Source organism: Antennarius striatus, chromosome 6 (assembly GCF_040054535.1).
Source record: "Antennarius striatus isolate MH-2024 chromosome 6, ASM4005453v1, whole genome shotgun sequence".
Classification (NCBI taxonomy): domain Eukaryota; kingdom Metazoa; phylum Chordata; class Actinopteri; order Lophiiformes; family Antennariidae; genus Antennarius; species Antennarius striatus.
In genome coordinates, this window is record NC_090781.1 from 21869118 (window position 1) to 21895167 (window position 26050).

The following is a 26050-nucleotide window of genomic DNA, read 5'->3' on the forward strand; positions in this document are numbered from 1 at the left end:
CCCGCTGGACCACACAGGAAATTCCACACATATTTCTCTTCTTGCACTTTCAGTCCAAATTATCCGTTCTCTATGAATGGACAACGACAGACTAACGAAGTAGATTAACTTAAAAGTGTGGAAACACGCGTATTTCACCGTCACAGCTGGTTAAAACTGCATCTCAAGCATACAATAGCCATAGTACACAAATATCATCTAAACAGGAAATTAATTATAACCAAACATAGTAGCAATTACATATTTGCTATAATTGGTACAACAACCCCGTCGTGAGTAATTAAGTGTAAATATATTTGAATCACGACGCTTATATTTTACCTTGACCCTAATATGCGGCTACATAACGGTATTTAAACGAAGGCGGAAATGTGTGGCGTGAACCATCTTGTGCTGGCAGTAAAGCCAGCGCAACGCTCAAACCCCTTGTTCGATGAGAAGCGAGGCCCCACTGACAACAGACCCACCTACCCACTCCCTGTGTCTGGTCGGTAGTCGTAAAAAAGCACAACCTTTTGTTTTAGTGGTAGCTGACCCTCCATTCTGCCCTGTTTTATTCCTGCTGGATATCCCTCACCATGGCGGCGAGTGCAAAGCGAAAGCAAGAGGAGAAACACCTGAAGATGCTGAGAGAAATGACGAGTTTACCTCTCAACAGAAAGTGCTTTGACTGCGACCAGCGCGGCCCTACCTATGCCAACATGACCGTGGGCTCCTTCGTGTGCACCTCATGCTCCGGGATCTTGTAAGTTTGAAGTGACTTGGTGACATTAGGGTAGATATGACGCACACTATGCAACACTTCATAACGCTTCAGCGTCGTTCGGCCACCTAAGCCAGTTTGTTGAATGGACGCTAGCTAATGTTTAATGGGGGCGCAGTTGTTCCAGTGAGAGTTAATCGGGTCTGACTTTGTCTCGTTCGGTTGTGTTGGGCGGGGTGGCGTTAGCTTCATGGGGGTGTCCGTGTTCCGCAATGCTAGCTAACGGAGCGGAGAAGCTAGCAGACTTTAGCTCCCGATGCTAGCCGTGAAGGCTTCATCTGACACTTGTGAGCAAGGTCCTTTAGCCGGTTAGCTAGCGGCTACGACTAGTTGCTGCAGGCAAGGGCTGTCAGCACTAACCCATAGACTGAAATATTCCATTTGTACATTTGTTCAGTGATGTTGCAGTGGAAATGGAAAGTTTTTTTTGTCAATCAGTAAATCCCCTTCAATAGGTTTTTACTTTTATTAGTCAACTTTTTTTTCCCCCTTTCTTTGGTATAATTTCAGACATTTTGTTCCTTAAAACTTGCAGGGTTTGTGACCTTAATTAATCTGTCCAAATTATGCTCATCTCCTCACTGAACATCATAGCATTTTACTTCAGGAATGAGAAAAGTGAATCAAATTCCTGCAGAGATTACAGTGAATCTCCCATCTGCTCACCCTGTGGTAGTAAATATATGTCAGTTAATGACATCCCTTTAATAGCTCAGGATCACAATGTCTTCCATGTCAGCAATGAGGCACGTTATGTCGAATCTTAGTGTCAGTAACTACCAGTGTGTTTGTAAAGGTTGATGTTCGTCTGATGTATATGGGAAGTGTGGTGTGACTGTAGGCTCAGGAAGTGTTGTGGCTCCTTGTTGCTGCTACATCAGCAGTATATGCAAAAACGTGCCAGAGGAAGTGTCAAAGGTCATTGTGACTCTCTATCTTTAATTTCCAAGATGTTGGCATTGTGATTAATGTAGGGATTAATCTGGAGATTAGATATCTCCTGTCTTACTGCTAATTTTATTTTCCTCAAAGAAGACCCACTATAACCTGTCCATACTAAAAACAACCCCTGCCCTGCCTAAATTTTACATTTACTTACAGGTTCAGTATATAGTCTTAAAGTCCACATTTGTCTGATAGACATAGTTGTGACTTATACAGCGATGTGTTTTTAATTTATGGAGTTGTTTGTCCTTTTCTTTCTTCATCTCCAGTTTGGTGATTGATAGTATTTACAGTAATTGTTTAGGGGGCACAAGTACATACCACATGAAAAGCTTCTCTCTCCCCCCATAGTTGGGGTTGCTCAGTGGGTGGAGTTGGAATCCGTAACGTAAACACATTCCGTACGAAGGTGGAGGCATTCTCAGGAGGAACATACACCACTCAGTCCTGCAGATTTGCTCGTGGCAGGAAATAACCCCACTTAGCCTCCGCGTTCCTGAAAATTGTTCCTGAGTAAGCAGGACTGCAACAGAGTGGAGCGTGACTGAAGTAAGGAGGTGTCACAGACACCAAATGACCTATGTAGTATTAATCAGTGTTAATTCATAGATCTAATGCACCGTAGATGGATTTGATGGTGAGTCAGGGAAATTTAGAGCTGACATTCAGGTGATTAAAGGTACTTTACAAAATTGTAAGAGGAAGTATAAAAGACAAGTTTAATGTCGACACTGCAAAGTGGGACATGGAGCATTGCCTCTTTGCTCTTCTGAGAAGTGACCTTGCCAGGTTTTCTCACCCTGTAGCGTTTACAGTATGCAAACGAGCTGAGTTTTCCCAGTTTTCCTGCTCTGATGACTAGGTCATAATTATTTTACTATGCAATATGTGAAGGTATTTTTTCATACCCTTGCCCACCCATTAGACCTGGTGTTAAAAGAGATGAATTGGTGATGAAACCCAAATGATTTTAAAAATGCATAACCTTTTAGAAACACAATACCCAATGTTCCTTAACGGATGTGTGGGGCAGAGATGCTGCCCTCGTATTTAGGCCTTCAGCTTTATGGAACACTCTCCGTCTAACCTAGTTTCATCCTCATGAAACAAGCAACTGATCCATCTTCTACCTCAGGGTGCTGGAACAGACAATGAAAGCGTAACAAACACACTCCCAACTTGTGTTTTCCTAAAAATACCTTTGACTCTGATGAGTTTGTTTTTTAGTTTTTTGAGTTTACTTTTCACTGATTTGATGGAGGTTTAAGTCAGTTTAACTAGGGTTGGAATCAAATTTTTAGCGTACTGATTATCCTTAAACACTGACGATAGAAGTTTTCTTGTTACATTATTTTTGGGTTCTGTAATTAATCCTAATGCCCTCAATAACCTCAGACCCCAAAGACGGCAGTTTCTTCAAACAGATATTAAATTCTAACACTGGAGAGAATGTGACCATGTTTTTTCAGTTTTTATTTGTCATACAGCAGCTTTTAATTGCCACTCTGGATCCAGTCAATTTTTAATTTACTGTATTGGTTGCATTAATGTCTTTCCTGTTGGGGCTGTGGTATTGTGGTATTAGTTCTAATTGTTCTAAATATATCTGTTTGTAATGGTTGTCATTGGTTTCATCTGATTAGGGGGGGATATATAGAATGGGTGGAGATGACTCTTAAAGCGTGAAATAATTCAACAGTCTGGTCTAGTGTTACATTGCTTGTCGGATCTGATTCCTCTATGAGTACAGCATTGTGTTTGTAATTGTGACACACTGGATCTCATTTCAGAGTTCCCAAACCGGGGTCCTGCCACAGCATCTTGGGATGTTTTAGGACAGGCCAAGGGTGTTGAGGAAGGGTTTATGGGGGTGTTGAGAAGGTTTAAGGTTAGGGTGACTGCTCGATCAATATATAGACTCATATTAGCTTGCTATCAGTCCATGATTATCAGCATGAAACTTCATTATGGTAGGAAGGAAGGTGAAGGTAATTCAACTCCAGAGAGAACTACTGCGTGGGAAGCCGGCCTGGAGCTTAATATAAAAACTAAATGATGGATCTTTTCAACTATTACTGTAAGCAGGCATTAATTTGGGCGTGAGCTGTGACCTTCTCCAAATTAGCGAGGCTACTTCGGGCCAGTTATTAAAACCTCTTAATGGATGTTTCTATATTAAGCAAGATCGCTCAATTTCTGTACAGCGCTGATGACTTCAAATCAGTCAGTTGCAGTTTGGAAAGTGCTTTACACATTTCCTTTCTCACGCTCTACTTGCTGCTCACCCCCACCCCCAAGTTCTGCACCTGGAGTCTGTGCAGTTGAGGTTACCACCTTTTATATTAATTGTTTCAATCTCTGTTTCTGTTTATCGACCTACAGACGAGGACTGAACCCACCGCACAGAGTCAAATCCATCTCCATGACAACCTTCACGCAACAGGAAATCGAGTTTCTACAGAAACACGGCAACGAGGTAGGCATGGAGATCTTCTGCATGTTTCCCCATCAAGTTTGAGGCCTACTGTCACTCGACTGGGGTATAATGGTATTTCATATAGAGAACATGTTCGTGATATTTGGGCTAATTCAGCTTTTGTTTTTAAAACTTTCGATATTGTGAATATATTTAGCCTGAATATATGGTGCAAAAATGCGACATACACACATGAAAAGTTACGTTTTAAAATATACTCCCTTGATCAGTGTTGTGTGTTAAAATGTAATGATTATCCCAAATGCAGCTTTTCTGACTGCATTAGCAGCTTTGGTTTATTCTGCTCAGTCATTCCACTGCTTCATAAAGCTGCTCAGCTCTCATCAATCTTGTCCTGACAGTCATCGGATACCAATTTTACCAATAAACTAATCAAATCATCCTCAGCTTCCTCCCAAATATGATGGCAGAGAAACAATTAGCAACAGTTTGGCGGAGAAAGCTGAAAGAAAACCAGAAATTTCCTCAGTTAGCTGGTTGAGACGTTGGCAGGTCTTTGAATTATGTGTGACCACTTTCCAGACAGATCATTACATCAGTGTGTGTCTGCCTGATATGGAAGCAGGAACTGTTTGCTAACCTGTGAGTCATTACAGTTTAATGAGATAATTATATTAGAGGGATGTGTTTTGTGTTTAAGATTCAGTGAGTTCCTTTTTCTTGTACACAAATATTTCATTCATGAAAGAACATTTATATGTATACTAAAAATTTGTTCGATCATAGGTATACTATGATCTCACACTTTCAACTGGAATTAAATAAAAGGCATAGAAATAATGACAATGAATGAATGAGTAGAAGTTTTTAGGAAACATCTTTAGGGGTTGCAAATATTAGTTCATCGCTGACGAAGCAAATTGGATCAAGCTTGAAGAACTATTTCTGGTCAACAGTATGACGGAGAAAAGAACCTCGTGGGGAGCAGAGCTCATTTAAAGCTGATGAAAAGCATCAGGAAGGGCAGATGTAGAGAAGAGTCAAGGGTGGCCATGAAGTATGTCGTCGTCAAGGTTGCCGTATAAAAATGGCTGCCCTCCAGTTAATGTTTGCATTTCTACAAAGAGCACATGATATGAAAGAAAAAACACTGATTAAACATGGTGCACTTGATATTTTCACCAGATGCAGTTTCACCAGATTCCACTGATTAGAACATATAGTACTGTAAATGTAAACTAAATGACTGCAATGGATAAATCTAAATCCAATACAATTTAATGATGAGCTATGAAGGTGTCTGGGTCACAGAAAGGTTCCATAGACAATGCATAGTTTTCTTACGCTGTTTTTCAGGCATGTAAGCGGATTTGGCTCGGCCTCTACGATGACAGAACTTCCTCGATACCAGACTTCAGAGAACCACAGAAAGTCAAGGAGTTCCTCCAAGATAAATACGAGAAGAAGAGATGGTAATTCAGTTTAAAAAAAAAAAAGTGAACAATCCTGCGACCGTGTTCACTGAGTCAACATGTTTGTTTTTGACTTCTTTCCCCTCTTTTGGCTTGGAATGTCTCACAGGCGGCTCGTAGCAGTCGGCCTGGAGCGAGCCACCAGATAGCCTCTGTAAATGCACAGAATGTAGGTCACGACAGACAAGCTGCTTTACATTCAAGACCTAGTTGTTCCAGGATGATCAGAGGTTCTGTTTGTAAGGGTTAGCGTAGTTTGTTTCATTTCATTTTACTGTTGTGTGCGAGGACGTATTAAAGATGTAATTGTGACAGACCGAAGCAATTTCTTGTTGTAATTATTGAATGCTTGGCAAAAGTAAATATACGTGAATACTGTTGGTGTGTGCAGGTTTGTGGTTTATTTCCATGAACACATCAGTGATGATAGATTGTTAGTCTTAATATTTTGGGCAGTAGAGTCTAGGTAGCAACATTAGCATTTGAATGAATGAGAGCTAGGAACGACACACGTCTCTACACGCAAGTTTTACTTCAGACATACACTCCCACTCACTCAGTCCTCTCCTGTATCTCACAAATATGCACAACAGTCGAGTTAAGAATGTGTGTGTGTGTGTGTGTGTGTGTGTGTGTGTGTGTGTGTGTGTGTGAGCTATGACTCAGCTTTGCTCCCTGTTTAACATCATGTCCTCACGTTTACTGTAAATAGCAGTGACTGGTTGTAATGCATCTGATGCCTGTTTGCTAGGTACATTCCTCCTGAGCAGGCCAAGGTAGTGGCATCCGTCCACGCTTCCATCTCCGGCTCTTCAAACAGCAGCACCAGCAGCACACCTGAGGTCAGACCGCTCAAATCCCTGCTGGGGGAGTCAGCCCCCTCCTTACACTTTAACAAGAACACCCCGCCTAATCAGGTGAGCCTAGCCTAGTGCATACTAATGAGTCGTTTGTGAAGCTGCCTACAGTTACTCTAAACCGTCTCTTTCCTCCACCAGTCCCCAGTGGCGAGCCGCGGGCAGCAGCCGTTCCACGACAAGAGATTCGACCTCCTCGGCGACTTGGGTGGAGACATCTTCGCCGCCCCGCCCAACGTGAATGCAGGCGCCAGCTCCAGTTTTGCCAACTTTGCACATTTCAACAGCCACACAAGTAAGAACTGGACAAAAGATGATGGGTGATAAATCTCAGGCACGAGAAAATGGAGCCGTCGTGTTTTTAATTTACGTTAATGCTTTTTAACTGTGACAGGACAGGAAAAAATATCAGCGGCCGTGTCCCTCCATGACTGCAACACATTACCACATATTATGTACAATAGACAGACATGTCTCCATGGTTACTAATGTCTTTAGCATAGGAATATTGGTGTTTGCTTCCTGTGGAGAATAATTTCCGCCTCAAAAGAGCCAACAAGACACGCCCGTAATGCAGAGACTGATTTCCACACATCCACCCAGCAAACATGAGCACAGATGAAGCCTCCATATTATTTCATATTTTGCCATACTGTTTTTATTTACTACATAATCCATTGTATTGTTTTGTTGCTATTCATACCTTTTATGATGTAAAGTGTAAATGTTTTTTTTATCTGATCCATGCTTTATTTTTCTCATTGTTTGTGTTTCTGTGTTGCTTTTTTTTTTTTTTTTTTTTTTTGCTCGCTCATCTGCATGTCTGAATCCCATCCTGACAACCGTCTCCAGCGGCACAGAATTCCAACACAAATGCTGACTTTGCAAATTTCGATGCTTTCGGTGGCACGTCTGGGTCGGCAGGTGGTTTCCCCGCACCGCAAGTCCCATTCCCTCCCCCAAATACAGGTAGAGCAATCCCCCATCCATTGGACAAAGTCCACATCTCATTCACATTAACACATCTGAGGTTGAATACTTTTGGTATGTGCCGCAGGCCAAACACTCAGTTCTTGTACATGTCAGTGCAAACTCACAACAATCATTGGCTCCATGTGTTGCTTCTAGAATGTCATTCTTTCAAGATAACTGAATTTCTTACAGGTTAGCCATTGAAAAATGGATAATAAACTTGCTTTTTATAAAAAATTACTTTTATACATCAGAGTAGCGCACGCTTACTTGGTTTAAAATTAACCGTAAATGAGTAAAGGTTCCAGAGCACTGGGCAGGTCATGATAAGGATAAAGGTTGGTCTGTTAAATATTTGATACTGGGGTGACTCGACATATTATTGTTACCGTGGTTGCAGCGATTACCAGTTTTATGCTATGCCTTGGCATAAACCTTGATTTGTGTTTTTTCCTTTAAAAGAGGAGAATCTCCTCAATTCCTCAGCTGCCTGTCCGTCGGTGTAACAGTGCCTCGGACGCACTGAGCAGGGATATGAGAGGTGGATATCACTGATCTCCATCCACTAAGTAAAGTCAGGGACGACAGACTACTTTGGATATCCGAAAAAGCAAAAATTACTGTAGAAGGAAGTTTGAAAAAAAATGAGGAAAGACTCCTATTATATGGCTCAGTTGTTTCCACCTGAAGTTCATCATAAATTGGGACAGAAAAGATTTTTTCTAATTACCACAGGAACATGTGGTGCTACAGCGCTCTCTGCTGGGGGTGTGTGTCATTGACTCATCACGTGGAGCTGCTCAGTGATTTCAGTGTCGTCCTATTGCTGAATGAAGCTCTCCTCTTTTCCATCTTTGCTGAACGATCATCTCAAATACACTGATTTAAACTGTTCATTCCATCTGATGAGTATTTGATGCTTTGCTTCAGCAGCAGTTAATTTGCTTTGACCTCATGTTTTGTTTTGTTTTTTTGCATTTTGCGTAGTTTAATATTTTCTTTTGTTTCTTCACCTTTTCTTTGCTCCCTTTTTGATTTTTGGCTGCCAGCATTTACTGTTCTCTCATCCAGCCGCAGTATGGGTGAGTTTGCGACTGCTCTGCCTCTCCGGTGTGCGCACAGTAAGTCTGTCTTTGGGTTTGTCCTCATAACAGCTTTCAACCCGTCCTGTCATCTCTAACGTTTAATCGCTCTGATCCTTTTGCGCTCCCTGTGTGTGATAGTGTGATTACAGCATGTAGCTCTTTTTCCTTCTGTGGTCGTACTGGTCACAATTAGGATAACATGCTTTGATTGTTGCTGCCATTATCATTAACCACTAAAAAGAATAAATCAAATGGAAGGAAATGTAACAGCGATATGATGAGCACAGCCTTTCATTTTAGAAAATGATCAGGAGGACAAGAGCGTGGTGCCTGAGAGTTCTGTCAGAAGATGAGTTTGTGACTTGGGCTCAGTTCCTTTAACCCAACCTCGAACCCTCTGCAGCTTTTATTCCTATCCAACACCTAAATTATGCAAACACTACATGCACATACAAACTTCTTGTCAATAGCTTTAAGACAATCTCATCTTTTATCCAAAGTCTTTGTTCTGCTTGTTATTCAAATATGTGATGAATAACAAATATTTTCTGTAGTGATGATCTTGCTGGAGTTGGGTGATTGGCAGATTGAAAATAGCTTCAATTAATTATTGATTCCCATGTCACTCTTAATACATTTTGTGTTGGTTTTAACTCCTTTAATCCCCAGTATGATGCCGATCACATGTTACACACTCTTTTGTGTCACGTAGACACACAAGACAGGTCTGTTTGGTACATGTGTCTCAAATAAACACAGATAATTGCAAAGTTTATGCATTTCTTCTTGCCTTAGGCTGGTGGAGGAGCAGTGTGGTGTGTCAGAGGTCATGCTCTCTCCTGTATGCTAGTGTTCTATACCCAGCCTGATTCCACCCTGGCTTTATCCTCCGTGCAGCATTTATTTCCTCTCCAAGCTGTTAATGTTGTCACTTAAAACCAAAAAAAAAAGTCGAGGCCCCCCCCTCATGACTTTTTAATCTCTCTCTTTCATGCAGGTAGCACGTCAGGGGGAATAGCAAATTTTGCAAATTTTGACAACTTCCCCAAATCGTGTAGTGCTGACTTTGGATCCTTCAGTTCCTCCTCGCAGAGTAACTCCACAGCAGCTGGCAAAGACGCTGCACAGAATACTAGCGTCCCTGCTGATAGATACGCAGCCCTGGCTGACCTGGATAACGTGTTTAGCTCTGCCAAAACAGAGCAAGGTAAACTTTTCCTGCCTAGCCATAGAATTTTAGAAGTAGACAAAAAAAAAAGGATCTACCAAAATTTAAGTTTGAGTTCTCTTCCTATTCGGGAACAGATTTAATCTCTTAAAACAGGACTGATTTACCTTCACCACCAAACTCATAATTCTGTGCCAGACTTTTGGCTTAGGTGAGGCTTGGATGTATTTCACATTCCCTTATTTTGTTATCCATATTAGCTCCTTGACCCCAATGCTCCTGAACCATCCTGTATAAAAATGCACGTGATGAGAATACCTCCTGACCTCAAAGAATGGTTTTGCATACTGGATTTTATGTTACATGACCTGAATTCTGGCATTCCAGCATCTGAATCGTGCTGTGTTGGCACTAGATTACTGTCTGGGTGTTACAAACAGTATTTGGTGCTAGAAAATGCTAATTTCCTAATGACTGAACATTTACCCCCATCCACACATCATTTTTCATAGGTTGAACATGGCAGCTATCGCCGGACCTTTTGTTTGTGTCTTTGAACATGATTTTTTTTCCCCCCTGGATGAATGGAATTAAGGTGGACTGAGCGCCGCCCTGCTGTAACGTACTTGTGTTGCAGGAGGTGGTGTTGTGAGCTCAGCCCCAGCTGCACCACCAGCATCAGTGGGTGGTGTGCATCAGAGGCAGGGAGCCGGGGGGGATCGCTACGCCGCTCTGGCTGAGCTCGACACAGTCTTCAGCTCCTCGGCCCCCGCCACCAGTGTTTACAACACCACCAGCACCTCACAGGGGTGAGACCCACACACACACACACACGCCTGCTTCAGCGGGTTGTTCCGAAAGTCGGCAGTTGATTGGTGCATTGATCCAAAGCAACGGCGGCGATCTGTACTGTCGCCCGGGTTGATTTGTTCTCTGATCCTCTGGGTTGTTTCTGCTGTTTCTGTTTCATGTCCAGGAGAATGTTTGGCACAGAGACTGGGGTGTCAACAGCACAAGCACAACACGCCCTGCCTTGTATGCCACAGGGGTTTGGAGGTGAGTGAAACCCCAAGTGACTCTTGTTTGAACACTTTCAGTGCAATTAGAAATACACACCAACAACAACAAAAAAACATCCTGTCAAACAACTTCCAACTAACACTACGGATGAAATCCTGTCGGATCTGTTTGTTCTATTTCCAGTATGGTTTGAAAACGTTCCTCTGCGACTCGTGTTTGCTGACCTGACACCTTTCCGTCTCTCTCAGCAGCTCAGTCGACGAACCCGTTTGTCGCTCCTGGAGTCGCCCCACCGGCAGCCCCTCCCACCAACCCCTTCCAGAGCAACGGTAGAGCAGCAAATATGGCTGCTATAGCAGGTGTGTTTGCCTGAAAACTGGTTACAGTTTGATGCGTCTGCTACGCTGGATGGGCTTGATGAACGCTCTTTTCGTGTGACACGATCTTGCCAGCTTAACGGCTGCAATTAGAAATGATTACAGATTTAATTAATTTCAATATTCCTAAGAAGACAATGATAAGTTATGTAATATAATAGCCATAATTGTTTTATGGCTCTATAGCAGCTAAGTCCAGTGAACTCAAGTAACTTTTGTCAACAAGTTCATTTGAACTTATGAAAAACAGATTTTATTTAACTCCACAGCCATATTTGTGCTCTAAACTTGTTACAATTTGAAAATTAAAAAAAGGAGTAGCTGGTAATATTGTCATGTAGAAATGCCTTGGATAGGTGTCTTAATCCAGCTGCTGTCCTGCTGTGTTAGTGTCCTTTGGCACTGGCTCAATGAGTATGCCGGCTGGATTTGGGAACGCTTCAGCGTACAACATCCCCACCAGCTTCAGTGGAACCTTCCAGCAACCCTTTCCTGGCCAGACTCCCTTCCCGCAGCCTCCTGCGTATCCTCAGCAGCCAAACGGTGTGTATATTCGCCTCGGTTTTTTGACCGTGAATGTGCAGCTGTGATGAAGTGATGAAGACCTTGATTTGTTTTTCTCTCAGGTGGGGGATATCCAAACTTTGTCCAAGCCAAGCCTGTTGTGACTCCTTTCGGACAGGCGATGGCTGGACCGATGGTCTCCAGCAACCCTTTCCTGGTCAGTAAGAGGCTTCATCAGACACAAATAGTTCAGTTAAAGATAAATACGGTTGGTTTATTTAACAAGAGGAATCTGTTGTGATTCACTAAATTGTGTTTTTATATCTTCTTTTCCATCCAGGGTGCCGGTCCATCTGCACAATACTCAGCAGGGGGCTCCTCGACGAATCCCTTCTTATAGCGATCCATCCAATCAGCTCCACTACAGGGTCAACAACCGGCGCGCTTGCACCTATTGCACTGTTTATGTTTCAAGAGTAGCTTTAAAAGAACACGTTTGTAAGGATATTTTATATCGCAGTTTGTCACAGATGGAGAAAACCACACGGACGAGTCGCAACGCTGCCGTCTACGTCTGCAGAACTAAGTGATGGCGTGTAAAAAAATAAATAAAGGGAGAGGCCGATCCCCTCTTCTGTACTTAACCTGTGAAACGGCCGCTACTGAACCACAATGTAGAATCAGACTGGTTGATAACTAAGTTATTGCATACGTGGTGTCCCATTCATTATATGCTGCAATTCTGTACATATGATTTTTCTGTTAGGACGTTAGCCCTTTGTTCATATCAGTATTTGTATCTTAACACGCAAGATTTATCAAGACGGAACTGTTGCTTGGGAAAGCTAATGGGTACTGCCACTTGCTGTATTTGTGAACCAAAATGTTTATTTATGCAGGATCCTTTTTAGGCAAAGCTGTTCTCACGAAAAGAAAAACAAAAATACACAATTCTGTCAAGTTGTCGATGAGAAAAGGAGTTGCCGCTGCCTCAGGGACGGGCAGGGGCTTGTTTCTTCTGCCTGATGAGAGACCCAGGCATTGCCTCTGAATTATGTCTTTAAAGAAATGTCGGATGAGCTGAAAACCACTCGCATTGCTATTAGAGAATTTTAAGTTAATGTGTACATATATACAATATATATATATTAAAAGGAACTTTAACTAAAATGGAAATGGCCAAACCATTCATATGTATCTATGAAAATCTTATATATTGGTTTTGTATAAAACTATATTCATGTTGTTGCAGTCTGTAATTTGAAGCTTTTTTCTTTTTGCTTTTGGGGGGCAAGAAGTGAACTAAAAGCACAAGTGATCATGTCAGCTGGTAGGAGTCGCCGCTTCTTCGTAATTTCCAAACAGTGAATATTCCCCTGAGCAAAAAAACAATGGCGATGACTGAGAAGTAGCTGGCATACACGATGAACTGAAATGAAAAAAAAAATGAACAGAATGAAGCGATAAGTGGATGTTGAAACATTTCCATGAACCTTGACTGCTTTTTTTTTTCCACAATCCTGCTGCTCACCTGAGGGATGATGCCCAGACCCAACCCTCTGCTGTCGACCACGACGGAGGTCAGGACCGTCTGCAGGGCCAAGGCCCCAAAGTTATTCGCTCCAAACACCAGTGCATATCTTTCCATTGTCAGGTCAGCTGCGATCTGGTACCTGAAACGAGTGTTTTGTTCATTTGAATGTTTCCTATTTTACCTGCAATAAAATGAGGTCTGAATCATGGGTAAACACAACCTTCTTACATGGCTATTGTAATTAGCAGCATGTACAGGGACTTAAAAATGACGTAACCGGTGTAGCACACCCAGATGTTCCCGACAAAAGTCATGAGGAAGAGTGCGGCCGATCCAAGTCCGGAGAAGCCACCCAGAGCCAGCTCACCCCACTGCTCCCACCGGACCTCGGTGAAGCCGATGCCGTAGGCCGTAGCTGCGCCTGAGTGACACATTCATTTAGGATCAGTTTACCACAAAGACATTGGGACTAATATTCTATATGTTGCAGTGGAAGCGTTTAAATGGTGCTGCAGACCCAACAGGTTGGACACTGCCTCCACACCTCCGTTGTAGATGGTGAAATTCTGAGATGGCTGCACGTGCTCCCACAACACCTGCAGGTTGACATGGCATCGGTGGTCACATTGTACATAAAAACATTTTTCATCATATATTTGATCAAACCTAACCATAAACCTGCGGTACACTGGCGTCGTGGCCGGGGCTGTCCCCCACCTCACGCCCTGAGACTGACGGGATAGGCACTGGCTCCCCCGCGACCTGCGTAAGCGGATTAAGCGGGTTAAGAAAATGACTGACTGACTAACCATAAACCCAACCCTAACCCAAACCTTTAATTTTTTTTCGGTCGGTCAGTCGAATTTTTTTTTTTTTGACCAGTCGGTTTGTCAGTTGATCTAAAAAAAAAAATGGTCTAAATATTTTTTATTTTCGGTCGGTCGATTGGTTGGGCAAAAAATAGTTTTTTACTGGTCAGCGTAAAAAAAAATTTTTTTTGGTTGGTCGGTCTGAAAAAAAAATTTTTTTCAGTTGTATATTCTATAAAAGAAAATTTCGGTCGGTTTTCTAAAAAAAATTCTTTTCTGTCAGTCCAAAAAAAATTTTTTTTTGGTCAGTCGGTCGGTAGGTCCTAAAACATTTTTTTGTCGGTCAGTTGAAATTTACTTTTTCAACCAGTTGGTCGACTGGTTTGTCTAAAAAAAAATTTTTTTTGGTTGGTCGGTCTAAATTTTTTTTATTTTCGGTTGGTCGATTGGTCGGGCCAAAGTAGTTTTTTACTGGTCAGCGTAAAAAAAAAATATTTTTTTTGGTTTGGTCGGTCTGAAAAATTTTTTTTTTCGGTTTTATATTCTATAAAAGAAATTTTGGTTGGTTTTCTAAAAAAATTATTTTCTGTCAGTTGGTCTAAAAAGTTTTTTTTTGGTCAGTCTAAAAAATTTTTTTGGTCGGTCGGTCCAAAAAAATTTTTTTGGTCAGTTGGTCGGTCAGTCTAAAAAATTGTTTTTTTGGTTCTTTGGTCCAAAAACGTTTTTATTTTCGGTCGGTTGAATGGTCGGGTCAAAAAAACATTTTATTTTGCCGGCTATTCTACAAATTCTATAATCGTCATTCTTTCCAAAAAAATTTTTATTTCATAGGTCTCAAATATTTTTTTTCGGTGAGACCAAAAAAATCTTTTTTCGGTCAGATGGCCTAAAAAATTTGTTTTTCCGTCAGAGCCAGAGGGTCTAAAAATTTTTTTCGGTCGGTCGACTGGTCGGGCCAAAAAACATTTTTTCTGTCTTTCTAAAAAAATTTTTTTTTTCGGTCAGTCTGCCAAAAACATTTTTTTTGGTCGTCAGTCCAAAAATTATTTTTTTTTCGGTTGGAAATTCTACAATTTTTTTTTTGATCAGTCTTTTGAAAATACATTTTTTTTCGGTCAGTTGCTCTAAAAAATTTTTTTTGGCCGGCTATTCTACAAATTCTGTATTCGTCAGTCTTTCTAAAGAAATTTTTTTTTGATTGGTCTCAAGTAATTTTTTTCGTTGAGACCAAAAAATTTTTTTTTGGTCAGTTGGTTGCTCAGTCTAAAAAAATTTTTTTTGGTCGGTCTGTCGGTCAATCCAACAGATTTTTTTTTTTCTGTTGGTCTTTTTAAAAAAATCTTTTTCGGTCAGTTGACCTAAAAAATTTGTTTTTCAGTAAGTGGGTCTAAAAATTTTTTTCGGTTGGTCTGTCCAAAAATTTTTTTTTTGGTCAGTTGGTATAAAAAATTATTTTTTGATAGGTGGGTCGAATTTTTTTTTTTAACTAGTTGGTCAGTCGGTTCAATCTAAAACAATTGTTTTTCGGTTTGTTGATCTGCAACATTTTTTGTTTTCGGTTGGACGATTGGTCGGGCCAAAAAAATTTTTTTTTCTGTCTTTCTAAAAAAAAATTGTTTTCGGTCAGTCTGCCAAAAAAATTTTTTTCGGCCTTCAGTCTACAAATTTTTTTTTTCCGGTTGGAAATTCTACAAATTTTTTTTTTCAATCGGTCTTTCGAAAATACTTTTTTTTTTCGGTCAGTCAGTCTTAAAATTTTTTTTGGTCGGTTGATCGGTCAATCTAAAAAATTGTGTTTTTGGTTCATTGGTCCAAAAACGTTTTTAATTTCGGTCGGTCGATTGGTCGGGTCAAAAAAAAATTTTTTTTGGCAGGCTATTCTACAAATTCCATAATCGTCGGTCTTTCTTAAAAACATTTTTTTTGATTGGTCTCCAAAAAATTTTTTTGGTGGGCCCAAAGAAATTTTTTTTGGTCAGTTGGTTGGTCGGTTTAAAAATTTTTTTTTTTTGGTCAGTCAGCCAAAGACATTTTTTTCAGTCATCAGTCCAAAAACATTTTTTTTCGGTTGGTCAACTGGTCGGGCCAAGAAAATTTTTTTTTTCTGTCAGTCTTTCTAAAAAAAATTTTTTTTCTGTCAGTCTTTCTAAAAAAATGTTTTTTTCGGTCAGTCTGCCAAACAAATTTTTTTTCGGTCCATCAGTCCAAAAAATTTTTTTTTCGGTTGTATATTCTACAAATTATTTTTTTCCATCGATCTTTCGAAAATACTTTTTTTTTTGGTCAGTTGGTCTACAAATTTTCTTTGGTCGGTCAGTCCAAAAAAATGTTTTTTTGGTTAGTTGGTCGGTCAGTCTAACAAAAAATTTTTTTCTGTTGGGTGGTATAAGAAATTATTATTTGGTTCATTGGTCCAAAAGCGTTTTTATTTTCGGTCGGTCGATTGGTCGGATCCAAAAAAAAATTTTTTTTGCAGGCTATTCTACAAATTCTATAATCGTCGGTCTTCTTAAAAACATTTTTTTTGATTGGTCTCCAAAAAATTTTTTCGGTGGGCCCAGACAAATTTTTTTGCTCAGTTGGTTGGTCGGTCTAAAAAATTTTTTTTTCGGTCATCAGTCCAAAAAATTTTTTTTTCGGTTGGTCAACTGGTCGGGCCAAGAAATTTTTTTTTTCTGTCAGTCTTTCTAAACAAACAAATATCGGTTGGATATTCTACAAATTATTTTTTTCCATCGGTCTTTCGAAAATAATTTTTTTTCGGTCAGTTGGTCTAAAGAAGTTTTTGGTCGGTCGGTCCAAAAAATGTTCTTTTGGTCAGGTGGTCGGTCAGTCTAAAAAATTTTTTTTTTTACCGTTGGGTGGTATAAAAAATTATTTTTTTGATTGGTCGGTTGAATTTTCTTTTTCAACCAGTTGGTCGGTCGGTTCATCTAAAAAAATGTTTCTTTGGTTGGTTGATCTGAAACATTTTTTGTTTTTGGTTCGTCCAAGAATTTTTTTTTTTCTGTCAGTCTTTCTAAAAAAAATGTTTTTTTCGGTCAGTCTGCCAAACAAATTTTTTTTCGGTCCTTCAGTCCAAAGTATTATTTTTTCGGTTGGATATTCTACAAATTATTTTTTTCGATCGGTCTTTCGAAAATACATTTTTATTCGGTCAGTCTTAAAATTTTTTTTGGTCAGTTGGTCTAAAAATTTTCTTTGGTCGTTCAGTCCAAAAAACTGTTTTTTTGGTCAGTTGGTCGTTCAGTCTAAAAAATTTTTTTTTACCGTTGGGTGGTATAAAAAATTATATTTTTGATTGTTGTCGGTCGAATTCTTTTTTTCAACCAGCTGGTCAGTCGGTTCATCTAAAAAAATGTTTTTTTGGTTGGTTGATCTGAAACATTTTTTTGTTTTTGGTTCGTCCAAGAATTTTTTTTTTCTGTCAGTCTTTCTAAAAAACATTTTTTCGGTCAGTCTGCCAAAAAAAATTTTTTTTCGGTCGTCAGTCCAAAATATTTTTTTGTTTGGTTGGAAATTCTACAAATTTCTTTTTTCAATCAGTCTATTGAAAATAAAAAATTTTCAGTCAGTTGCTCTAAAAAATTTTTTTGGTCGGTCGGTCCAAAACAATGTTTTTTTGGTTAGTTGGTCGGTCAGCCTAAAAAATTTTTTTTTTCTGTTGGGTGGTATAAGAAATTATATTTTGATTGGTCGGTCGAATTTTTTTTTTCAACCAGTTGGTCGGTCGGTTCATCTAAAAAAATGTTTCTTTGGTTGGTTGATTTGAAACATTTTTTGTTTTCGGTTCGTCCAAGAATTTTTTTTTTTTTCTGTCAGTCTTTCTAAAAAAAATTTTTTTTCGGTCAGTCTGCCAAACAAATTTTTTTTCAGTCCATCAGTTCAAAAAATTTTTTTTTCGGTTGGATATTCTACAAATTATTTTTTTCCATCGATTTTTCGAAAATACATTTTTTTTTGGTCAGTTGGTCTAAAAATTTTCTTTGGTCGGTCAGTCCAAAAAAATGTTTTTTCGGTTGGATATTCTACAAATTATTTTTTTCCATCGGTCTTTCGAAAATAATTTTTTTTTCGGTCAGTTGGTCAAAAAATTTTTTTGGGTCGGTCGGTCCAAAAAAATGTTATTTTGGTTAGTTGTTCGGTCAGTCTAAAAAATTTTTTTTTTCCGTTGGGTGGTATAAGAAATTATTATTTGGTTCATTGGTCCAAAAGCGTTTTTATTTTCGGTCGGTCGATTGGTCGGATCAAAAAAAAATTTTTTTTGGCAGGCTATTTTACAAATTCTATAATCGTCGGTCTTTCTTAAAAACATGTTTTTTGATTGGTCTCCAAAAATTTTTTTCGGTGGGCCCAAACAATTTTTTTTGCTCAGTTGGTTGGTCGGTCTAAAAAATTTTTTTTTCGGTCATCAGTCCAAAAAATTTTTTTTTTCGGTTGGTCAACTGGTCGGGCCAAGAATTTTATTTTTTCTGTCAGTCTTTCTAAACAAACAAATATCGGTTGGATATTCTACAAATTATTTTTTTCCATCGGTCTTTCGAAAATAATTTTTTTTTTCGGTCAGTTGGTCTAAAGAAGTTTTTTGGTCGGTCGGTCCAAAAAAATGTTTTTTTGGTCAGTTGGTCGGTCTAAAAAATTTTTTTTTACCGTTGGGTGGTATAAAAAAATATATTTTTGATAGTGGTCGGTCGAATTCTTTTTTTCAACCAGCTGGTCAGTCGGTTCATCTAAAAAAGTGTTTTTTTGGTTGGTTGATCTGAAACATTTTTTTGTTTTTGGTTTGTCCAAGAATTTTTTTTTTCTGTCAGTCTTTCTAAAAAACATTTTTTTTCAGTCAGTCTGCCAAAAAATTTTTTTTTCGGTCGTCAGTCCAAAATATATTTTTTTTGGTTGGAAATTCTACAAATTTCTTTTTTCGATCAGTCTTTTGAAAATAAATTTTTTTCGGTCAGTTGGTCTAAAAAATTTTTTTGGTCGGTCGGTCCAAAAACTTTTTTTTTTTCGGTCAGTCTGCCAAACAAATTTTTTTTCGGTCCTTTTCGGTCGTCAGTCCAAAATATTTAATTTTTTTTTGATGGAAATTCTAAAAAATTTCTTTTTTCGATCAGTCTTTCGAAAATACATTTTTTTCGGTCAGTTGCTCTAAAAATTTTTCTTGGCCAGCTATTCTACAAATTCTGTATTCGTCAGTCTTTCTAAAGAAAATTTTTTTTGATTGGTCTCAAGTAATTTTATTCGGTGAGACCAAAAAAATTTTTTTAGACCGACCAACCAATGGTCGGTCTAAAAAAATTTTTTTTTGGTCGGTCTTTTTAAAAAAAATCTTTTTTCGGTCAGTCTGCCAAACAAATTTTTTTTCGGTCCGTCAGTCCAAAAAAATTTTTTTTCGGTTGGATATTCTACAAATAATTTTTTTTCGGTGGGTCAGACCCTCACATGTTGAAATTCTAACGCCATTCCTGTTGGAGGATGACTTCCTTCTTCGAGTCCTCCCACCGGCAAGCAGTACGTCCCGGTCTGACGCAGAACTGGCGTCGGCGTGGAACGTTTACGTGTCGGAAGACAGCCGACCTTTGTCTATGCTCCATGAGCAGCGGAAGCACTTGGGGATTGCAGTAACAAGAAATGCTCTTTCTAAATGTAAACACGGATCACACACACATATATGACGTCACGCAGTCAAGACGTATGAAAGTGTAAAACCCCCGGTTTCATCCGTCCACACGCAGACGCGTAACGGGAGTTTTCAAAAACCATCGTTTTTGTGACAAATATATGAGATGTGGTGTGGACGACGGGCCTGACCGAAGAGATATAAATGAGTTTTTACCTGGCCACGTGTGGACACGAGAGTTTCACCTCGTTTCTGTCACGTTTACAACTCACCTGCACGTAGTTGACGGTTTGGTTGTAGCCGCAGGTAGCCAGCGCCCACCATAACGACCAGTACAGCAGCTCTCTGGAGGAATAGCACCGCCGGAAGTCCTTCCACAGCTTCAGTAGAACTTTCCCGCAGGTGTCCGCACCAACCGACTCCCCATGCTCGATTCTACTCCCTTTTACATCCAATCCATTCCCTGCGCTCTCCTCCACGTCTGCTCCTCCCTCCAGGTTGTTACCCGTCGCTTGTCGGCGCACAGGTGACGCACCTGTGTCTCCTATCGCATCCCTGCTCCCATGTGCTGGGGTCTCGTTTCCGTCTGTCGCTGCTCTCCATCCATCGTTCCGGTGGAAGAACATGCTCCGCTGGGGCATCGGGAGGAGGCAGGAGGCGCAGATGGCGACGGTGATGAGAACGAGAGTGAATATCAGGATGTTGTTGTAGGACATGAGGTCGAAGCTCACGAGCAGCTGGCCCAGAACAGAACCCACTGTGTATCCAAGGAGCTGGACGCTGCGCGCGTAAGAGGTGGCCATCCGGTACCTCTTCAGATCCACCACACTGTAATCACAACCAGAGTCGTGTCATATCGGTCCTGACTGGACCGGAGCCTCGCTGAGAGCTTTGGAACAGCAGGACCTGTAGATGTAGGAGAAGTAGGCCACCTCGCAGGCCGTCGCCACCCCGTAAACGAACTCCATGGCCTGCATGGCCGGGACGCCCTCCACCCAGCAGATCATCGCGGTGGTGGCGAAGAGGGAGGCGCACTGGAACACCACCACGGGTTTGTAGCGCAGCCAGTCGGTGAGCAGGAACACCGGCACCAGCACCGACAGGTAGGAGTAGGTCCACACCGGGAACACCTCGTTGTTTACCTGGTGATGTCACATCAGGACGCGCGTAATTTATAGCTACAAAAGCTACAAAAAGGTTTATTGATCTCAATTGGACTTTAACCACTAAGGTAATGAAGATGGACTTTGTAATGAACGTATTAATGCAATTACTTTAGGTGTAAGACAATGAGTAGGTTCTCTCACCAATTAATTGTCTATAAGTCACAAAATAGACAATGAAGACAAACTGGAGCACCGCGCGAAAATCGATCATGTCTGCTGTTCTGTCCGTCCGCTTCATTCCGTTGTTCTGTCACAAACCTGTTCTGTCGTCAGGTTCTTGTCCGGTCCGGTCAGATACGGGATGAGGAAAGGTTCCAGCGGTTTGACGGTGCTGAAGAAGCCGCTGACGCACAGCAGAGTGGTGGGATACCTCCAGTCCGCCCTCCACCTCCTGAGCGCCTGCATTCTGCCGTTCCTCTGCTCCCTTTAGGTGTGTGTGTGTGTGTGTGTGTGTGTGTGTGTGTGTGTGTGTGTGTGTGTGTGTGTGTGTGTGTGTGTGTGTGTGTGTAGTCCTCCTTTCGGTTTGTGGGAAACACGTGGAGTCCTCTCATCAATCAATAACCAAAGAACCAAAGAGGACCGGACTCCTGGTGACGGTCCAGGTCAAGTGAAGATAATCACGTCATGAAACGGGGTCAAACAAATCGCAGGACTTTGTCTCGAACTTTTCCGTCCGATCAGAGGCAGCTGTGGCTTTACTTGTTCTTTTGTCTGACCCATACGTGATGTTGTACAAGTTGTACAGAAAAATAAAACACTTTTTGCAGGATGATGGTGGCGCAATGGGTAGCGCTGTGCGTCACAGCTGTAAGGCTACGGGTTCGAATCCTTTCTTTGCGAAGTGGGTTCACTCCGGCTTTTCTCATTTTTACACTCATGCAAACAGGAAATGAAACGGTGTCATGTTTATTTTATTAGTCGTAAACGAGCGAATCAGATCAACTGGGTCAGAATCTTTCAACAAACGTCACCTCCGCACCGCCCTCTTGCTCCTTGCGCTCATGGTTGCGGTAATTCGCACAGGCGCTGTAAATCCCTCGAACCAGAAACAACACTGAGATGACGCCATAGTAGCCACCGTAGATGAGGAACTGCAAAAAGAGCCTTACGTCATCTCGAAATTCATGTAATCATGTCTAATTAAAAACAAGATGTTCAAGTTTTGGGCATGCGCCAGTGATTAATCTCCACTAGGTGGCGCCACATCCCCACAGTTGCGCTTTTATTCACGTGTTGCGGGCTTTCTGGAGCGCCGCAAGCTTTCACAAATAAAAAAAGTCTCTCTGCGTGTTCTGTACAAACCTGTGTCACGATGTCCAGTCCCAGCACGGCCTCATCCACAACTATGAACGTTATGACGGTCTGCAGCGCCAGAGCCACGAAAGTGTTGATCCCGAATGTTAATGCGTAACATTCCATGGAGAGGTTAGTGGCGATCTGGAACCTACAACGACCGAAAGTTTAGATTCTCTGCGAATATAATAAACTACACACAGATATTTACCATCAAAACACGTTTTTATTCACTGATTGATAAAATATCATCATCTTAGAATGCATAAAATATAAATTTGAAAAAAAAAAACCCAAAACCCTGCGTGCGGTGAACTTACGCAGTGATGGTGATGAGAAGCATGTAGCAGGACTTGAATAAGACGTAACAGGCATAGCACACCCAGATGCTGCTGGTGAGCGCCATCACAAACACAGCACCCGTGGCCACGGCTGAGAACATCCCCAACGCCAACTCTCCCCACACGGCCCAGGTCACCCTGACGTGACCCACGGAGAAGGCGGCAGCAGCGCCTGCCGTGGATCATCCAGTCATTCATCAAGTTTATACCTCCAGGCAAGTAATTCTTCTTTATGCTCCCCATTGTTTCAAATTCATATATATATATATATTCATTTTAATCAGCTGTCACATCAAACCAACACTAGTCTGCTTGGTTTTAACTTTATTTATTTTTGATTTTAAATTTTTTGATTTTATGGTATTGGATGGTATGGATTGATAGAATATCACTAGATTTACATTGAAATTACTGAACAGCAGCATATTAAACTGACTCGGCTGTGTTTAGATGCTGCTAAAAGCAGGAATCACTGAAAGTTGTTTTTCCTCATCCACACAAATATTCCAAACCAGCCTTACCCACGACACAGCATGCTGCCTCTACACCTCCGTTGTAGATGGATGATACGGCAGATGGTTCTATGTGGTCCCACATCAGCTGGATGTAGTTGAAAACCTGCATGTAGCCCGCTGTGGCCAGAGCCCACCACAGGGACCAGTAGATTAAGTGCCTGAAAGGTGGACGTATTTCAGACACAAAGCAACACCAAAATGAAAACTTTCATAAATTTATAGTGCTTTATGAAAACCACAATATTTCACGTTTGCTCAGAATTGAAAGTGTGATGGATACTGAATAAATAAATACCTTGAGGAATAGGATTCCCTGAAGCTTTGCCACAGCAGATGACCGGCAGTCACCACATTTTCCCTGCTGCACCAAGCAGCACATCCTGCGCTGTCATTCTCCATCTTTGCCGTCCCTGAGCCAGCTTCATCCTCATACATCACTGGTTCCTTGGGCCCTTCCTGTCCCAGTGGACCCCCGACCTGGACCTGCACCTTTAGAGGGAGTGTAGTCCTTTTCCCTTTGAAGAAGAGACTCTTCTGGGGCATGGGCAACCAGAAGGAGATGAGAAAAGCCATGCTTACAACCCCCAGAGTGACAACATTGATGAAATAGTAGTCCACTCCTGTTGATTAGAGTTCACTCTCAAATTTTGAAACGTAGGTGAGTGCAGAGCCGTCATAAATATATGTCATATTGTTAAGCAGACTGGGAAATATTCCTTTACCTTCATGCAAAGAAATGATTGTAAACTAATAATGTATTCATAGGCTAGGAAGCCCTACCTGCTAAGGAAATAAGGATCTGTCCCATTCCGGCACCAAAAGTATATCCACTCAGCATGGCACCACGCACATAACCAGTGGCTCTTTGGAAATGTTCAAGTGGAATCACACTGTAAATGTAGGACAGGTATGCTACCTCTGTGGCTGTCACCACAGCATAATTAATCTGTTAACAGGAAAAAGCAACTTTAAAGAGATTTCAGAATAGGTTGACTTTACAGCACCGGCATAATACTATGTCTTAAATTTTGCCTTCAAGTAAATTGCAGTGCAGCAAAATCATATGATGCTTCCAGTCTTTTGGGTTATCTAGACATCTGTGATCTATGATAATGTGGTCACACAATACAAAAAAAATTGCACTTGTAAGTTAGTAGAATAGCTATTATTCCAACGATTCAAAGTTCATGTCAGTGTTTTTGTGAACCTGGAGGACGGTCATAGCAGGCAGACCCGGCACAAAACACAACAGGATGTATTCGTGGATCAGAAAGAGTCCCTGCATTATAATGAGGGGTTTATGTCGGAGGAAGTCAGTCAGGAGGAAGACTGGGAAGAGGAAAGCCAGGTAGGAGTAGGTCCAGATGGGGAACAGGTAGTTGGTCACCTGTGGGAAACAAAACAAGTTTCTGGTCCTGTAAGATCTGACCGTTCATGAAGGGTTAATTACAGCTGAGGCGGAGTCGGTCTCACACAAGTCCTTGTGATTAAAGATTCGGAAATAATACAGGGATACAGTATGGAATGAATCATACCACTTCCTCAGAGATGTTCTTGTGCGGTCCAATCAGGTAGGGTGTGATGAATGGTTCCGCTACTCTGCTGTTTGCAAAGAATCCATAGAGTGACAGAACCGCGGTGGGGTAAGCCCAGCTGGAGGATCTAATGTGGGCCCAGCTGATCATGATTTAACCTCAGCTGGATCGTCTTTGGCTTCAAGCAGCGCTGCGTAATTTACTGAGAGTCTCTGAAATCCTTTAATTTTCTTTTTATGATCTCCATGTGATTTTGCAACTGTTTACGATCAACAGACTTTGGTCTAATATGAAGCAGTAAAAACGCGTCGTTTACGTTTTTAAAGCTCCGTCAGCATTGATATACGCATGCGTACTGACTGCGTATGTCGCCATAGCAACGGTTTGTTGAAGGTGATGGGAAATCACTCGAGTACTTGTACCGACAATGTGTGACATTTTAAAAATACATAATATATAGACGGAAGTCCTTCCACAGCTTCAGTAGAACTTTCCCGCAGGTGTCCGCACCAACCGACTCCCCATGCTCGATTCTACTCCCTTTTACATCCAATCCATTCCCTGCGCTCTCCTCCACGTCTGCTCCTCCCTCCAGGTTGTTACCCGTCGCTTGTCGGCGCACAGGTGACGCACCTGTGTCTCCTATCGCATCCCTGCTCCCATGTGCTGGGGTCTCGTTTCCGTCTGTCGCTGCTCTCCATCCATCGTTCCGGTGGAAGAACATGCTCCGCTGGGGCATCGGGAGGAGGCAGGAGGCGCAGATGGCGACGGTGATGAGAAGGAGAGTGAATATCAGGATGTTGCTGTAGGACATGAGGTCGAAGCTCACGAGCAGCTGGCCCAGAACAGAACCCACTGTGTATCCAAGGAGCTGGACGCTGACATTAATGCGATTTCTTTAGGTTTGAATCAATAAGGATCATACTACAGTATTACCAATTAATTGTCTGTAAGTCATTAAACTGATGATTAGGACAAATTGGAACACTGCGAAAAAAATCGATCATGTCTGCTGCTCTGTCCGTCCGCTTCATTCCGTTGTTCTGTCACAAACCTGTTCTGTGGTCAGGTTCTTGTCCGGTCCGGTCAGATACGGGATGAGGAAAGGTTCCAGCGGTTTGACGGTGCTGAAGAAGCCGCTGACGCACAGCAGAGTGGTGGGATACCTCCAGTCCGCCCTCCACCTCCTGAGCGCCTGCATTCTGCCGTTCCTCTGCTCCGTTTAGGTGTGTGTGTGTGTGTGTGTGTGTGTGTGTGTGTGTGTGTGTGTGTGTGTGTGTTTGTGTAGTCCTCCTTTCGGTTTGTGAGAAACACGTGGAGTCCTCTCATCAATCAATAACCAAAGAACCAAAGAGGACCGGACTCCTGGTGACGGTCCAGGTCAAGTGAAGATAATCACGTCATGAAACGGGGTCAAACAAATCGCAGGACTTTGTCTCGAACTTTTCCGTCCGATCAGAGGCAGCTGTGGCTTTACTTGTTTTGTCTGACCCATACGTGATGTTGTACAAGTTGTACAGAAAAATAAAATATTTCTTTTGCAGGATGACGGTGGCGCAATGGGTAGCGCTGTGCGTCACAGCTGTAAGGCTACGGCTTCGAATCCTTTCTTTGCGAAGTGGGTTCACTCCGGCTTTTCT

General features: G+C 41.5%; 3 protein-coding genes across 11 annotated transcripts; 1 reads left to right on the forward strand and 2 right to left on the reverse strand.

Moving 5' to 3' along the window:
• Positions 1-405: 405 nt before the first annotated feature.
• Positions 406-13025, forward strand: agfg1a (ArfGAP with FG repeats 1a). 8 transcript variants are annotated; one of them, XM_068316654.1, is made up of 14 exons: positions 406-745; positions 4091-4184; positions 5502-5617; positions 6369-6534; positions 6616-6769; positions 7327-7443; positions 8496-8567; positions 9529-9738; positions 10337-10508; positions 10676-10755; positions 10968-11078; positions 11487-11639; positions 11723-11817; positions 11941-13025. In XM_068316654.1, the coding sequence occupies exons 1-14, from the start codon at positions 579-581 to the stop codon at positions 11998-12000; spliced, it is 1767 nt and encodes a 588-aa protein (XP_068172755.1). In that variant the 5' UTR covers positions 406-578; the 3' UTR covers positions 12001-13025. The 8 variants fall into 8 exon arrangements, with proteins under 8 accessions (XP_068172755.1, XP_068172756.1, XP_068172757.1 ...); XM_068316655.1 differs by having other exon boundaries at positions 10971-11078; XM_068316656.1 differs by having other exon boundaries at positions 8496-8528.
• Positions 12905-21204, reverse strand: slc19a3a (solute carrier family 19 member 3a). Of its 2 annotated transcripts, none has more exons than XM_068316662.1 (6): positions 20985-21204; positions 20467-20702; positions 19833-20388; positions 13652-13730; positions 13363-13555; positions 12905-13273 (listed from the first exon to the last, which is right to left on the reverse strand). In XM_068316662.1, exons 1-6 carry the CDS (start codon positions 21129-21131, stop codon positions 12919-12921), a joined length of 1566 nt encoding a protein of 521 aa, XP_068172763.1. In that variant the 5' UTR covers positions 21132-21204; the 3' UTR covers positions 12905-12918. The 2 variants fall into 2 exon arrangements, with proteins under 2 accessions (XP_068172763.1, XP_068172764.1); XM_068316663.1 differs by having other exon boundaries at positions 13679-13730; positions 20985-21203.
• Positions 21205-21322: 118 nt separating this feature from the next.
• LOC137596292 (thiamine transporter 1-like) lies at positions 21323-25891 on the reverse strand. The gene is made up of 8 exons (XM_068316664.1): positions 24411-25891; positions 24083-24262; positions 23656-23821; positions 23171-23495; positions 22882-23033; positions 22340-22532; positions 22029-22170; positions 21323-21817 (listed from the first exon to the last, which is right to left on the reverse strand). Exons 1-8 carry the CDS (start codon positions 24558-24560, stop codon positions 21674-21676), a joined length of 1452 nt encoding a protein of 483 aa, XP_068172765.1. The 5' UTR covers positions 24561-25891; the 3' UTR covers positions 21323-21673.
• Between the last annotated feature and the right edge of the window lie 159 nt (positions 25892-26050).

Coding starts and splice junctions, on each gene's coding strand:
- slc19a3a (XM_068316662.1), bottom strand. CDS start 21,131: ATGCAGGCGCTCAGGAGGTGGAGGGCGGACTGGAGGTATCCCACCACT. Junction 20,703..20,984: donor AGAACCTGACGACAGAACAG/GTTTGTGACAGA, acceptor TGACATCACCAG/GTAAACAACGAGGTGTTCCC. Junction 13,274..13,362: donor CTGCTAATTACAATAGCCAT/GTAAGAAGGTTG, acceptor CACTCGTTTCAG/GTACCAGATCGCAGCTGACC.
- LOC137596292 (XM_068316664.1), bottom strand. CDS start 24,560: ATGATCAGCTGGGCCCACATTAGATCCTCCAGCTGGGCTTACCCCACC. Junction 23,822..24,082: donor CTGCTATGACCGTCCTCCAG/GTTCACAAAAAC, acceptor TCCTGTTAACAG/ATTAATTATGCTGTGGTGAC. Junction 22,533..22,881: donor GGCAGCATGCTGTGTCGTGG/GTAAGGCTGGTT, acceptor GATCCACGGCAG/GCGCTGCTGCCGCCTTCTCC.
- agfg1a (XM_068316654.1), top strand. CDS start 579: ATGGCGGCGAGTGCAAAGCGAAAGCAAGAGGAGAAACACCTGAAGATG. Junction 6,535..6,615: donor AGAACACCCCGCCTAATCAG/GTGAGCCTAGCC, acceptor TTCCTCCACCAG/TCCCCAGTGGCGAGCCGCGG. Junction 10,756..10,967: donor TATGCCACAGGGGTTTGGAG/GTGAGTGAAACC, acceptor CGTCTCTCTCAG/CAGCTCAGTCGACGAACCCG.